The sequence below is a fragment of the Sugiyamaella lignohabitans genome, chromosome D (assembly GCF_001640025.1).
Source record: "Sugiyamaella lignohabitans strain CBS 10342 chromosome D, complete sequence".
Taxonomy (NCBI): domain Eukaryota; kingdom Fungi; phylum Ascomycota; class Dipodascomycetes; order Dipodascales; family Trichomonascaceae; genus Sugiyamaella; species Sugiyamaella lignohabitans.
This window is the reverse complement of record NC_031673.1, coordinates 1,402,855-1,417,824: the sequence shown is the minus strand read 5'-3', so window position 1 is coordinate 1,417,824 and position 14,970 is coordinate 1,402,855. Positions and strand designations below refer to the sequence as shown.

The window sequence follows — 14,970 nt, the reverse complement described above, 5'->3', positions numbered from 1 at the left end:
CTAATTTTTTAGGTGGGGTTCCCAGGCGTGTAAAGTGCTGTAACATGGCATAAAATCGGATGGAAAAGAAAAAAAAAAAATATCCCCTGTTGAGATCAATATTGTCTATCCTTGAAAATCATTGACGGTCAGTTCCGCCAATCCTTCTGTTGTAGAGTTTATATAAAAGGGTCTCTTATGTTCGTCTGTTTGTCCTGGTGGTTTGGTCTAACCTATCAAGAGTTCCTCTTATTAATCAGCTGAATTAAAAATTAGAAGGAAATTCATAACAACATGAAGTTCTCTACTATTACTGCTTCTCTTGGTTTGGCTGGTGCAGTCTTTGCTGCTCCCCCTCCAACTTTCAGCACTATCCAGCCTAACAATGCTGAGATTAGTGCTGCTGCTGCCACTGCTGCCACCAACTCTTACAAGCATGCCAAGTATGTCCCTGGTCGTGCTTTCGACCGTATTGTTCACATTTGGCTCGAGAACACCGATTATGACAAGGCTCTTGGTGAATCTCACCTTAACGAGCTTACCAAAGAAGGTATCCTTCTTACCAACTACTTTGCTTTGACCCACACCTCTGAGCCCAACTACATGGCTTCTGCTGGTGGTGATTACTTTGGTCTTGGTAATGACAACTTTGAGAGACTTCCTCAAAATGTCTCTACCATTGCTGACTTGTTGGAGTCCAAGAACATCACCTGGGCTGAGTACCAAGAAGACATGCCATACACTGGTTATGCTGGTTTCCAATACCTTAACCAACAAAACGGTGCCAACGACTATGTTCGTAAGCACAACCCTCTTATCTTCTACGACTCTGTCTTCCTTAACCCCAACCGTTTGGCCAACATCAAGAACTTGACCGAGTTCGACGCTGACCTCTCCGCCAAGGCTCTTCCTCAATGGTCTTTCATCACCCCCAACATGACTGACGACGGTCACGATTCTAACATTGTTACTGCCGGAACTTGGTCTTACAATTTCTTGAAGCCCTTGCTTGCTAACGAGTACTTCACCAAGAACACTTTGGTTATCCTTACTTTCGATGAGAACGAGACTTATGCTGACAAGAACCAAGTCTATGCTGTTCTCTTGGGTGATATCCCCAACAACCTCAAGGGTACTCAAGATGGTACCTTCTATGACCACTACTCTCTTCTCTCTTCTGTTCAAGCCAACTGGGGTTTGGCATCTTTGGGTAGAGGTGACTGTGGTGCCAATGTCTTTGAGATCATTGCCCAAAAGACTGGTTACAGAAACAAGTTTGTCGACACTACCAACCTCTACAACAACCAATCTGGCCCTGGCTACCTCAGTGACGCTTCTGTTCCTATTCCTGCTCCTTCTCACTGTGCCAACCCTGCTGGTGGTGTTCCTGAGCCTATTTGGCCCGCTCCTGTTGGTTGGAACTGCCACAAGCAATTCCCTCAACAATGGCCTAAGCCCTTCGGCTGGCCCTTTTAAATAGATCTAGAATAGATTTTGTTTTTGCCCCTTGCTCTTATATGTTTACACTCAGGATTGAGCACGAGGTGGCAATGCCTCCGGCGGCTGGGGCTGCGCCCCAGACCCCCTGGCTCCTCTCGCTGCGCTCGAGTCGTTACTGCCAGGGTTTGCGCAATGTCTTTGATCAATCGGTTGCTCGCCGAGCCCTGCTTTTCGTATTGTTTTAGGTTTGATTTAATAATGGGTTCTACTTGCGGTTCGAATGAGTGTCGCCCATTAATTATAAGATTTCTGGCACGTGTAATTTAAGGTTTAGTGCCTCACAGACGGTTGGTGTCGATCCAAGCATGTACATGCTTATCAATGCAAGCAAAAGCAAACGCACCATCACTATCAAGTTCTTGTAACGGCTACATGCCTTAGCGCCAAAGAGCTGTATCTTTTTCTTTTTCCCAATGCGAAAACTTGGCTATATTCTATTAAGTATACAATGTTATTATACGGTCCCTACCGATCTTCGATTAGAAACGTGCTAATGGGCACTGTACCTGTCCATCCTTGCTCTTGGCAAGTACTACTAGCCCACTTCGATTAGCATTTTTATCCGTCGCTCAGGGTGTATCTACATCGGGTACCTTGTATTTTCTCACGATTGATTGGTACGGTTTAACTAAATTCCGGTCTCCTGAACTGGTCTCGCCGTACTCATACAATCTGTCTCCTCATAGTAGGAAAACCGGGAAAAGCCGAAATTGACTACTATCTTTGGGCCAAACCTTTTGGGCACATTCAAATGGATTTAACTCAGACCAACCAGCATTTTCAATCTAATTTTGATTTTGCCATACAGTTTTTATTCAATTACAAACGACTGGCTTGTATTCTCTTGATTTGTTGTAATTTTTTTGAATTTCCAACAACCAAATACAAGTGTGTGGGTTGTTGTTGACTTAATATTTGTTCGACACATCGCCCTCACATATCCGCAAACCGTTTAAGATCTGCCAGGTACATCTGCAAGTCTGCACAGCTTTCCCACTAACATATGGTGATATACAACATAAACTATTCTTTGCAAGCTGGTGGGGAGATGGCCGAATACGTGCTGGCGTATCGTGGCCGTATAGAATGCCGTTTCTAGCAGGTTTGAAATAATAATTGCTCTCACAACATTGACCACAACAATGGCCAGCATTTGTCTAACCGGATTCAACGGTTATATATAAACCAGCAAGTTCTATGGTTTTGTTTGCTCTACTCACTATCAGAGCCTTTTTTCCAGCTACGAGCCCTAAGAGACTTTAAAAATGAAACTTCTTTCCATTGCTTCCACTGCACTTTGCTTGCTAACCAGCGTCTCTGCTGCTGCTGCCCCAACTTTTAGCACTATTCTTCCCAATAGCGCTCAAATCAAGGCTGCTGCTGCCACTGCCTCCACCAACTCGTTCAAGAATGCCAAGTATGTTTCTGGTGCTGCCTTTGACCGTATTGTATACATTTTCCTTGAAAATACTGATTACAGTAAGGCCATAGGTGACTCTCACCTTAAGAAACTCACTAAAGAGGGTATTCTTCTTACCAACTACTTCTCTTTGACTCACACCTCTGAGCCTAACTATATGGCTTCTGCTGGTGGTTCTTACTTTGGTTTGGGTGACGACAACTTTGTTCGTCTTCCCCAAAATGTCGCTACCGTTGTTGATTTGTTGGAGTCCAAGAATATCACTTGGGCGGAGTATGAAGAAGATATGCCCTACACTGGCTACCAAGGATACCAATATCTTAACCAAAAGACTGGTGCAAATGACTACGTCCGTAAGCACAATCCTTTTATTTTCTATGATTCCGTGGCCTTGAATCCTTACCGTTCTGCCAATATTAAGAACCTGACCGAGTTTAATGCTGACCTTGCTGCTGAAGCTCTTCCTCAATGGATCTTCATTACTCCCAATATGACAGACGATGGCCACGACTCCAACATCGCTACTGCTGGTGCCTGGTCTTACAACTTCTTGACTCCTTTGCTCTCTAACAGTTACTTCACCAAGAACACTTTGGTCGTTCTTACTTTCGATGAGAATGAGACTTATTCCGATCAAAACCAAGTCTATGCTGTTCTTTTGGGTGACATTCCCAGCGATCTCAAGGGAACTAAGGATAATACTTTCTATGATCACTACTCTCTCATTGCCTCTGTTCAAGCCAACTGGGGACTTCCTATGCTCGGCAGAGGAGACTGTGGTGCTAATGTCTTTGATCTCATTGCTCAGAACACCGGATACACCAACCAGAATGTCGACACTACCAACCTCTACAACAACCAATCTGCCCCAGGATACTTCAGCGATTCCTCTCTTCCTATCCCCTCCCCATCCACCTGCGACAACCCTGCTGGTGGAATCTCCGAGCCTATTTCTGCTGCCCCGACTACTTGGAACGTCCGCAAAGAGTACCCCAACCAGTGGTAATCACATAGTAGATCTTCTAAGTAGATTTCCTTATAGCCTACTCTCATTCCTTGCCACTGCCTCCGGCGGCTGGGGCTCTGCCCCAGACCCCGTGGCTCCTGCTGCGCAGGAGTATGCTAGGACCGTCCTGATCATTATGTAGCCCTGTAGAGAGAATTTCTCACTGCAAGAGGCACGAAAAGAACTAAGCGACAAACTGCCCAGCTTCAGCTACCACATGGTATTTAGAACTAAAAAAAGGGATTGAATAGTCCCAGTGTCTAACAGCCTGGCGGAAGATCTAAGATACGTTGGTCTTTACTGAATCTCACAACCAAGCCCCAAAGGTGTAAGTTCTCGGGATAATTCCTTCAATTCAACAGCACCAGATGATAAATATTACTTAAAAGGATAATAAAAATGTAACTGTGTCGCTGTTTTGAACCAATATGAGACAATAAATGAATATTAATCATTAATCAATTTCGGAGTCATAGATCGCAGCAGGGAGTCCTATGCGTTTGTCAATTACATGTTATAAAACACACGAGTTACTGGACCTCAAAAGCCCACACAATCAGTAAATGGACCCGTGCCAGTAGCTTCAAAAGCTCTTTTTTTCGAAGAAAGGATTCTTAGAAAATAACTTCTTCAAGGGCAACTGTCTTCTCACCTCTGTCAGACGCAGGGACTCCGCACCCCGAGTGACTCCTGCGAAGCAGGAGCAATGGGGTCTGGGGCAACGCCCCAGCCGCCGGAGGCAGTCTGGACACCAACGACCAAAGTATGGCCCCCGGAAGAGAAGGCTTCCCACCGGGAGGGTTTGCTTTCGAGCCAGGGTCCATATGACAAACCGGGTTAGGGTTCACCGGTGTACAACGGCTGTGTCTGAAAAGGGAAGGGAGGACCTAAATTGGTAAGGCTTTGGCCCTGATGGTCCAACGGGGTTCCGGAAATGATATCAGGCAGTTGTAGCCGTTAGATCTTGTCGGGTAATTAGTTCAGAATTGCCACTGGGCACTGTCGTGGCGGTGTAAGACAACCGCAAACAACCCTGTTTGTGGAGTACTTTCGGATATTTCGTTGCTTGTGATACCGTTTACATTTGCTTCTTTGACAGCTTTATGACGCCGGTCCTGGATATATTCGGAGAAGTGCTTGGGTTCATATACCGTTTGTACTATTTCGGATCGCTGTATTCAGAAATGGAGTGATTGATTGGTCGATTAGGCGGCAAGAGACAAGTATATAATATTATTGTGCTGAAAATATTATTATAGCTGGCGCCCGATAATAAAAATTAGTAAAATCTGAGACAGGGAAGGGGGGGGGGGGTGGACTCCGTCTTGAGACAGTCATAAGTGCTTTAATTTATGGTTAAATTTACATGTTTATTCAAGCCAAATTCCAACGAAGAACAATGGAAGCAGGTCACATTGGGCCTCTGGCAGAGTTATAAAGTTGTCTGACAGCTCGTGTGAGCTAAGTAAGAACGGTTTTTCATATATACAGAGTTCTGGTAGATCGGTACATGGATCGTCCAGAGTAGACGTAAACGCTCGAAGCCTCGTTCTGCATTGCAGGAGCTGGCAGTCGACTAATTTAACTGCATACATGTTTCAACTGGGATGGCCAATGATATTTCATTCATATCATTCTAGTGGTAGTCGGACGTCAGTCCTGACTGACAGAGTGGTCACTGAATATGCCATGAATGGGGAATAAAGAGAGGAGTAAGAAGGTTTAACGTAGGTGGCAACCAAACTTAACCTTCACAAGATTCCAAAAGTTAGACATTACAAAATCAAAAGGATAGAGAACAAACAGGAATGAAAACAGCAACAACACCCGTCACCAACCTCACAGCCACGCCTCTGCCACATAGCTCGGTTCTGTTCCGAAAACGGTCCCAGCAACTCTTGCGAAGCAGGAGCAACGAGGTCTGGGGCGGAGCCCCAGCCGCCGGAGGCAATACCCGCAACCGCGGTACCACCACCCGCTCGGCGAGTAAACAGATAGTGTCGTGGCAATCGGAGACAGAGCTCCATTTCCGACTGGCGGGTATAATGGGCAAGGAGTGACGAGGTTGCAGCTATGGTGAAAATTCTTGGACCTAACCCTTGCAGAGACAGATCTGTACAGATTTGGATGGTTACTGTAAAAAGCTGTTACGCCGCACAGATTCAAATGCAGCTAAAAATTTTTCATCTGCCTTGCATCGCAGCGCAGCATGAATTGTAGTGAGAGAGCAGCGCCTTCATTGTCCATAGATTTGCAGGGGGGACTAAACTATAAACCAAAGTGAGTTTATGGCTCAAACATACGGAGAGAAGTGACAACAATACATTTGGGGTTGGAAATAATAGTCAATGTCTAAGAGGAGGTAAAAACAAGGTGGGTATTGGGGAATGGAAGAGGAATTGATTGTGATATTGGACAGAGTTGTCAGGTTACAAATGTCGAGTGAAGAAATTTTTTCGAAATCCCCACTGGGCAGTGAACCCTTAACTATTATGTAGAAGCGAAAATATCAGGGCTGAGAAAGTGAAAAAGAAATATAGAACACAAATTTCGAGACTGCTCTGAGACCAATATAGGAAGAAAACAGAGTGATCTGGACAGCGGTGGTGCAATGTAGCAGCCGCTACAGTTACAGATCCAAGTGCAGATACTGCAGCTACAGCAGATGCTGTAGACGCTACAGGAGGAGGAGCAGCAGCAGCGGATCCAAGACAGTGTTGAAAAGAGGCCGCAGGGCGCTATAAACAGACAGAAGCAGCCCGAGGTCGCATGTTTTGTCGCAGTTCCTGAACCGGTTTGTCAATGTAGATTACTTTTTACTTTTTATTTTTTATTTTTTTTTTTTTTATTTTTTTTTAATTCTCTTTCGTTTCTTGTTCAAGTAATATTTTGTTTTTCATAGACGGCATCTCGTGAACCGTGTACATATGTCCAAGATATAAAATAAAACGGATATCTCGATTTTCAACGGTACGGTTAGTGTGTTAACGTAAAAGGTTTTTTTTTAAATTTAAAATCAACTGCTGGCTTTTGATTTTATCTCTATATTACAGCTTATCGTCAATCTTTTTACGCGAATAATCTACGTATACGCGCTTACATTCCTTTAAAGCAACGTTCACATTGTAAGTATGAATTTTGGATTTGGCGGGTTTTGGCTGTAGTTGTAGTGGATTCTGTGAATCCCGGAGATTACAGGTTTTTGTTTTGATTGATATATGACTGAATGATTGATAAACTGGTTGATTTTGGACTGAATGATAGGTGATTCGTGGACTGGTGGACTGGAGGCTCGGCGTGAATAGTGCTGATAGACGCTGATCTCCCTGACAACCATTTGACAAACAGTGAGCAGGCCAATGAAGCCTTATGACAAGAAGGAGACGACAAACACAAGCGAAATACCCCAGTGATAGACTATTCCTTTACTTAGCATCTACGCGACATTAAAACGTGGGTATCAATAGAACAGCAAAGCAGGGAGCGAACTTTACGGCAGATCTTACCAACAGTATACAACAGGGGCGTCATTCCGACAACTGCCTCGTACAATTACAGTTTGATCTCGGTTTCAGCCCCTGTATCTTCGAACATTAAATGCTAATCTTGTTTATGACTTTTGTTCGGCAAGTAGCAAAACGGCGATACCCGAACTTGTACAACTACTCATATCGACATTTTAATTAGTGGTCTAGATGGGGTTAGTAGGACATTATCAGTTAGTTTCTCACAGCGTCTCCATTGAATCTAGTGTGATTATGCATGGAACAAAATACCAATTCACTACTACAAACCAAAGTGGCAGTAATTAAACTTTGAAGGAGGGCAATTAATTAGTTACCCGTGGGATTCCTATTAATTAGATCATTGGCTAATTAGCAAATCCAGTGCCAATGCAAATGCCAAAGAGTATAAAATATCTGCCATGGATTTGTCCTTACGTGTTTGGGTTACCCCTTACATGTCAGTATGGGCGTCTATGCACATACTTGAATATCAAAACAACATACATCGTACATCATCGACATCTAAGCGACTCGTCACTCGTCAACTAATGCAATGTGCTCATTTCTTTGCCTTTTAAACGTACCTAAATTACTGCTCCAACACCAATTGTACAGATAATCCTAGTATCCACCCTAAGAAGAACATCATAGCAAGCGAAGACCTGAGCAAGTTACAAGCGGAGAACTACTACAACTGCGTCCGATCGGTACGTGGTTTGCTCGATTATCTGCTGCTGCTCCTGTAAATTACCAGTGATACCTACGACCTCGCACGATTGACTAAAACTGACTGCGACACCGGGTGACCCACTTTCAACAGACCCGACCCACTTCTTACCTCACTCAATCACCTGTACCTGTGTATCGGGCATTACTGCAAATTTGCCGGTATTACTGTAATTTCTACCGGTGTTAATTACTATCGCTACTGATATCGCTACTGATTTTACTACTATTTTACTGGCGTTAATATTTCGCTACCATATTGCTGCCTTACTCAACTATATCACTCTCTACTACGGCTGCCTCTTCATTTACGGTACGAGCTCAGATTCAGACTCAGATCCGTTTCAAAAACGAACCTCCCAACTGATAATCCCGATCTCTCTTTACCCCCAAATTCTTCCCTCAGCCTCATTGCCGCCTACCCGAGTAAACACGCCGCAGCTTATGTTGCATACATTTCCGGATTAGGTATTGCCGCTTTTCATTGATCGCTGCAGATTCCTCCCTATTCTGCCACCACGCCATCTAGATTCCCCCAATTGGCTATTTACCCCCCCACCACACCTAAACAGGCCATTACGCGAAACCCCCCTATTTTCCCCTATTGTAGTAAGCAAGTTACCCAGTTAAGGTTCTGCCGTGAGATTGTCGTCTTCACGAGTTAGTGTGTTTTTTTACTTTCCTCCTTTTTTTTTCTTCTTCTTCCTTGCCAACGAAGTTTTTTGACACGATTTAATTCTTACTTTCCTTTGATTAAGTCTTCACTTTTTTGTGTTTGCAGTTTCTAATTTTCTCGTTCGATCGTATTTTTATTATTAAATTCACGGTCTGTCACTCCTTTGATAAGAGAATTACCTACAGAACAATCAAGTTGTTTTCTTTACAATAGAGCCTATTAGTTTCACGGTCGCCAGAAATCAATCCTTCATTCTGTCTATCAATCAATCAAACAATCAGTCTCCTTTTTTTGTCAACCTCACGACTCATTCCTCGTACTAACAGTTAAATAAGCCTTTTCAAAAAAAATGAAGTACTCTACTGTTTCTACTCTTGCTTTGGCAACCTTGGCTGGTTCCTCTGTTGCCGTTCATGTCCACCATGAACACAAGCGTGCTATTGATGTCAAGTACGTTTACAAGACCATCACTGTTGATGGTTCTGGTAACCCCATCGACTTTGCTGTTGCCGAACCTTCGACTACTACTTCTCCTGCTTTCACCCCTGTTGCTGAGGTTGTCACCTCTTCTTCAGTTGCCCCTGCTCCTTCCAGCAGCTCTGTTGCCCCTCCTCCCCCTCCTCCTTCCAGCAGCTCTGTCGCTCCTCCTCCTGCTCCTTCCACCTCTTCATCCAGCTCTGCTGCTCCTTCTCCTTCTAGCTCCACTGCTGCTGCTGCTGCCTCGAGCTCTTCTGCTCCTTCTTCTTCTTCCTCCTCTTCTTCTGGTGGTATCAGCGGTGACTTGGCCGCCTATGCCAACCCTACTGAGGAGTTCCAAGACGGTGTCATTGACTGTACCTCATTCCCTGCTGGTCAAGGTGTTATTGCTCTTGACTGGCTCGGATTCGGTGGTTGGTCTGGTATCGAGCACCTTTCTGACGGTTCTACTGGTGGTTCTTGTACCGAGGGTGCTTACTGCTCTTACGCTTGTCAACCTGGTATGTCCAAGACTCAATGGCCCTCTCAACAACCCTCTAATGGTGTCTCTGTTGGTGGTCTTATCTGTCAAAACGGTAAGCTGCACAGAACCAACACCAACACCAACTTCCTCTGTGAGTGGGGAAAGCAATCTGCTGTTGTTGTTTCTGAGTTGTCTGAGCCTGTTGCTATCTGCAGAACTGACTACCCTGGTACTGAGAACATGGTCATCCCCACTCTTGTTGAGGCCGGTGGCTCTGCTCCTCTTACCACTGTTGACGAGGCTAACTACTACGTCTGGGAGGGTAAGCCAACTTCTGCTCAATACTATGTCAACAACGCTGGTGTTTCTGTTGAGGACGGTTGTATCTGGGGTACCCCTGGTTCCGGTGTCGGTAACTGGGCTCCTTTGAACTTCGGTGCTGGTTTCTCCAACGGTATTGCCTACCTCAGTTTGATCCCCAACCCCAACAACAATTCTCCTGCCAACTTCAACGTCAAGATTGTCTCTTCTGATGGCTCTCAAGTTAACGGTGACTGTGTTTACGAGAACGGTTCTTACTCCAACGGTGGTAACGGCTGTACCGCTGCTGTCAGCAGTGGCCAAGCCCAATTCGTTCTCTACAACTAAGAAGACGACTTGGTCTTGTGAATCAAAAATAGATGGTCTGGCTTGTCCAACCGCGTCTTTTTATTTCTTGTAACTATAAGGAATTTTTGTCTTCTTTCTGGGTCGGGAATATTCCGTAGATATATATTCTTCAATATATATTTACTGCAGCTTTTGTGTTACATTATGGGGTATTTTCATTTTCATGGGTGATTTTTGGTCTTTTATTTTTTTGGATTATTTCATGTCTTACTGGTTAAGGCTATTGAGATTTATTAACTATATAGTGTGTAGAATATATGCTTCTTTTTATACTGTCTACCAAGTGCCTCCGGCGGCTGGGGCTCCGCCCCAGACCCCGTTGCTCCTGCTTCGCAGGAGGTTCCTGGCACCCCGTCGTAACGACTCGAGCGTAGCGAGAGGAGCAGCGGGGTCTGGGGCGGAGCCCCAGCCGCCGGAGGCACACCACTACCCGTCAAACAATCTATTCAGCTATTCTCTAGTGTTTCGTCTATAGGACAGTACCTCAGCTCGACCAGGTGAACCGGTGCCCCAGTGGCCGCTAGCACCTTTTTGAACTCTTCGTACTCGTTGGCACACTGTTTGTAGTGCCGGTACCAGGTGCCCCAGCATTTGCGTTCTGTGTGGTCGAGATCGATCCAGTGGTAACATATGCCACACAGTCCTTCCCATTTGGACTCTCGTTCCATCTTTCTTCGTATGACCAGTGGGTCCTCGAAGATGTATCCGTTTGGGAATATGCCGTGTTCGTGGTTCTTGTGGTAAAGGTATCCGGAGTTCTTCATCAGGTAGAAGCCTCCCTCGCAGTGATCACACCATCCTTCTTTCAGCTTTTTCTTGCCTCTGACCCAGGTCGGCTCGTAAATATTACCCTCACGTTTTCGTAGGTTGGGAACTGGCCGCTCGCTCTCTTCCATACCTGGTTCAATTGGAGGGTGGTTGAGCATGGGCTGTCTAGTTTTCGAGCTTGGGGGATGTAGTGCCGACATGTGTCGCCAGTCGGTGACTGTTTGTCCCTGCCCAATTTCTCCGTCGGTACACAGTTGGTAGGCTGGATAGTAGTTGATCCGTCTTGGGGGTCGCGACGTCACTATTTCAAGCATTTCTTTTAGTTCTTCGGTATTGAAACTGCTACAGTTTTTGTCTGTTATCCTGAAGAATCGGTCGGTTCGTGGCTTGTAGGGGGTCCACTGTTGGATAATCTCTCTGATCTGATAATCCAGTCGCGGGTTGATTTTAATCGCTTCATGCTGACTTTCAATGCCTGACTTGTTTACTGGCGAGTCTCCTCTATATATCCAGTCGTCGACCCATGTCTGATGCTCGTGACCGTCATTTGGCGAGATTGCTTCCTGAACAAGAGATATTGCTTGTTCTATTAGCTGACGTCCATTAACCTGTGATTGGCCGCTCGGCATCGTACCAATGGGCATCGTAACTGGGGACCCATTTGAACTAGCAGTGCTGCTCTCGGAACTGTTACCACTACTGCCACTGACGTAATTTCGGCTAGATGCTCCGAGACCAAACTTCCGATCGTTCAAAGATGTTCGCATCGAAGATGTCAGCTCTGCTCCGTAAATGTCTGGTTTACATACCAACGTTTTTACAGCATTAGGTGAATGCTGTGTCTGAAACTCGGAAACATTCCTGTCCAGTATTCTTGAAGACGATGTTGACAGTTGACTGCGAAATAAATGCTTTTTTTGCTGCAACGAAAAGGTTGATGAGTTACTCGACGAAGGTGATGGGGTGCTCGAGCCCGAAGGAGACGGTGTTAATTCTGTGTTTCTAATTGGCACGAGAAAAGGACTTTCAGAGAACTTTTCCGGTGCTTTTAACACCCTTCTCATCTCCATAACTAGGTTTACACCCTGCTTCAGCACTAGTGGTTTATATGGCCCAAGACCAGACTCTTCCCAAGGCAAAGGTGGTTCAACTAACTGCACCAAAGAGTCTTCTTTGCACAGACCAGTCAATGCTTCAGCTTTGGAAGTAAGATCTGATTGCTCTAAGATAGAGGCCAGTTCATCTTTAATAGTTCTTAGGTTCCGCTCGCTATACGACAAGGGAGGAATCGCTGGGATATTTAATCCAGTGGGTTGATTGATTTCATGTTCGTCGTACTGCATATTGTGGTCCAGGTTGGCTCTATAGTCGTAGCTCGCAATCGAGTTATCCAGAGCAGCTAGAAACTGTAATTGAGCAGACCGGTCTTCCAGATTGGATGCTGAATTTGGAATGAAATTACCCGATATGCTAGGATTAAATGCTGCTGTGGAAGATGAGAAAGGAAATTGGATGGGTACTCCAACCTCCACGGGAGGACTGGTTCCAGAGTCGCCATTGGACAAGGGGGTAAAGTCTGCATTGGCAATGTTAAATGTCAAGGGGTTTTCAAGAGGGTAAAACCCGAAAGCATCGTCTAAGGTTGCATTGGGCAATGGCTGGGGGTTTGCGGGAGCCACTCTGTTGTCCATAACATAGCCGAAATCTGCCAAGTTGCTGACAATGCTGTCCAGAGATCCGACTGGCAGCAAGTGAGAGTTTTGAAACGCTGGACCTGTCCCATAATGTATAGGATCATTTCTTGTCTTGTGCTGAGATATATTGTGATGCAAGCTTCCATTTGACGCTTGAGATTGCAAACGATTCTGATTATATGAGATTGAGGTGTCTAAGAGATTAAGCTGGCTTTGATCTAACTGTTGTACAGGTGCGGAAAACGGGGGGATCGCATATTTATCTGATTCAAAGTACGCTTCCACTATATCGTCAGGGATATCTGGCAATGATTCAGACATGCTTCGAGCTGGTGCAATAAATCATCCGCCAGTCATCGACATGGGGGGAGGTATATAATGGGGTCATTCTTGATTTCTGACGTTTCTTGTAAACATCTTATGTATTTTGAAATCTGACGGCCCGTGTACCATAAAGCACATTCTGGTTCAGCATGAAATGCAGCGGTACATAGTGCATTTCGCATTGTTCAGTCAGTAGATTAACAATGTCCGCAATTTCTCATTGGATCTGGTACTGAGCATATCATCTTTTAGAACTCCAAATAAAAAGGATTAGACACAATAAATGAATGAAATAAATACAGGTATATACTCTTATATGATGTAATACGACAATAGTAATAAAAATAATCAACAAAACCCAAAAAAAAAACCAAACCTCCAGAATCGACAACTACAGATGCTCTGTATTTGGTGCGGTTGAAATCCTTAACTCAACCTTGATAAAGCATTAATACAGATGTTCATGCTCGCATGAATCGAAGCCAGATGAAAGGTCCGATGCATGCAAGCGCGCTTAGGCAGAGATGAGTCGAGAAATAATAGACTTTACTTTATCGATAAACGAATCGGAGTGCCCAATAGGAGAGCCCAGGACATAACGGTAACGGCAGACTTTGAAGGCATTCTGAGTGGTACAGTGTTTAACTTTAACAAGGCTACCATGACTGCTATCTTGACCCTTATGAGATCTACCACAAGGCTTGTTGCCATGCTTTCCTTGAGCCTTGATAATAGATGGCAGTAACTTGCGACTGGTGCCAGGAGCAATATAATCAGTTAGTTGTACCCAGTCTTGGGTAAGTAGCTGTTTATTATCAGTGTTGTCGACCGAAAAGTGGTGACGTCTCTTCTGAGTGGCATTTCTGTACAGTTCAACAGGAATATCTCCAATATAAGCAGTGTCGCCAAATCCACCAATAAAATGAATACCAGTGATATTAAATTTGAGCCAGTATGAATCATGAACTGCACTGCTATCACCAGGAATCCATGAATGTGCGTCATGGTGAGAGTGCAAAAAACACTTTTTGGCGGCCTCTTTATCACCCTTGTGTTCGATAAACTCACCAAACAATGAGACCCTGGGGTTGCCAGCAGGAGAAATAGGTGTCAACCCAAAAGGACTCGAGTCACCTAATCGAATAGACAAACTGACTGGTGAGCCTTTATTGACATTCCTAAACACAGTCGAGATATTGAGACCGATAAAAGTCAAAGGTTGATCAGGGTCATCTTCTGTAATACAATCAGCATAGTATTCGAGCTGTCCTACTGGCAAGCCTTTACGGTCGCCATCCTGATAGATAGTATTCACAGTGGCCAGATTGGACGAATGGACAAGGTGCCTGACACGTCTAGCAGCCTTTTCAATCGGACTCAACTGTCTGCCTGGTCTTCTGGGATGATCGAATTCCCAGACTTCAGTTTCGTCCATAACATGAGGGTTCTTACCTTTGACGGCCAAGCCGAACTTTTCACGACTGTCATGGAAAGGTAGAGCGTGAAACTTTTCATCCTCCGTTACCTCTTCTGGATCTACTTTCATGACAATATCATCATCAGGCTGAGCAGGAACAACTGGTACACCTGCCTGAAAGTGAATTTGATTTCCAACTGCAGCCCCTTTGCCATCATTTCGCTCGTGGGGGTGGGCATAGGGAACCCATTGGCCATTGGCGCTGCTAGCAGCGCAAGTGTTAAAAGTGTTAAAAATGACTTCATACTAGATTTCTTTCGTAAAAACTGTTCGACCGTAACCAAA

The 14,970-nt window shown here is 44.8% G+C and overlaps 5 protein-coding genes across 5 annotated transcripts; 3 read left to right on the top strand and 2 right to left on the bottom strand.

The window, feature by feature from the left end:
* Positions 1-273: 273 nt before the first annotated feature.
* AWJ20_5075 (uncharacterized protein) lies at positions 274-1,455 on the top strand (the record flags this gene model as incomplete). Its single annotated transcript, XM_018882192.1, has 1 exon — positions 274-1,455. One exon carries the CDS (start codon positions 274-276, stop codon positions 1,453-1,455), a length of 1,182 nt encoding a protein of 393 aa, XP_018736594.1.
* Positions 1,456-2,744: 1,289 nt separating this feature from the next.
* AWJ20_5074 (uncharacterized protein) lies at positions 2,745-3,905 on the top strand (the record flags this gene model as incomplete). Its single annotated transcript, XM_018882191.1, has 1 exon — positions 2,745-3,905. One exon carries the CDS (start codon positions 2,745-2,747, stop codon positions 3,903-3,905), a length of 1,161 nt encoding a protein of 386 aa, XP_018736593.1.
* A 5,257-nt stretch (positions 3,906-9,162) lies between these two features.
* SUN4 (putative glucosidase SUN4) lies at positions 9,163-10,401 on the top strand (the record flags this gene model as incomplete). The annotated part of the gene is made up of 1 exon (XM_018882190.1): positions 9,163-10,401. One exon carries the CDS (start codon positions 9,163-9,165, stop codon positions 10,399-10,401), a length of 1,239 nt encoding a protein of 412 aa, XP_018736592.1.
* Positions 10,402-10,868: 467 nt separating this feature from the next.
* Positions 10,869-13,205, bottom strand: AWJ20_5072 (Meiotic expression up-regulated protein-like protein; the record flags this gene model as incomplete). The annotated part of the gene is made up of 1 exon (XM_018882189.1): positions 10,869-13,205. The coding sequence occupies one exon, from the start codon at positions 13,203-13,205 to the stop codon at positions 10,869-10,871; it is 2,337 nt and encodes a 778-aa protein (XP_018736591.1).
* A 517-nt stretch (positions 13,206-13,722) lies between these two features.
* Positions 13,723-14,754, bottom strand: AWJ20_5071 (uncharacterized protein; the record flags this gene model as incomplete). The annotated part of the gene is made up of 1 exon (XM_018882188.1): positions 13,723-14,754. The coding sequence occupies one exon, from the start codon at positions 14,752-14,754 to the stop codon at positions 13,723-13,725; it is 1,032 nt and encodes a 343-aa protein (XP_018736590.1).
* Positions 14,755-14,970: the final 216 nt, after the last annotated feature.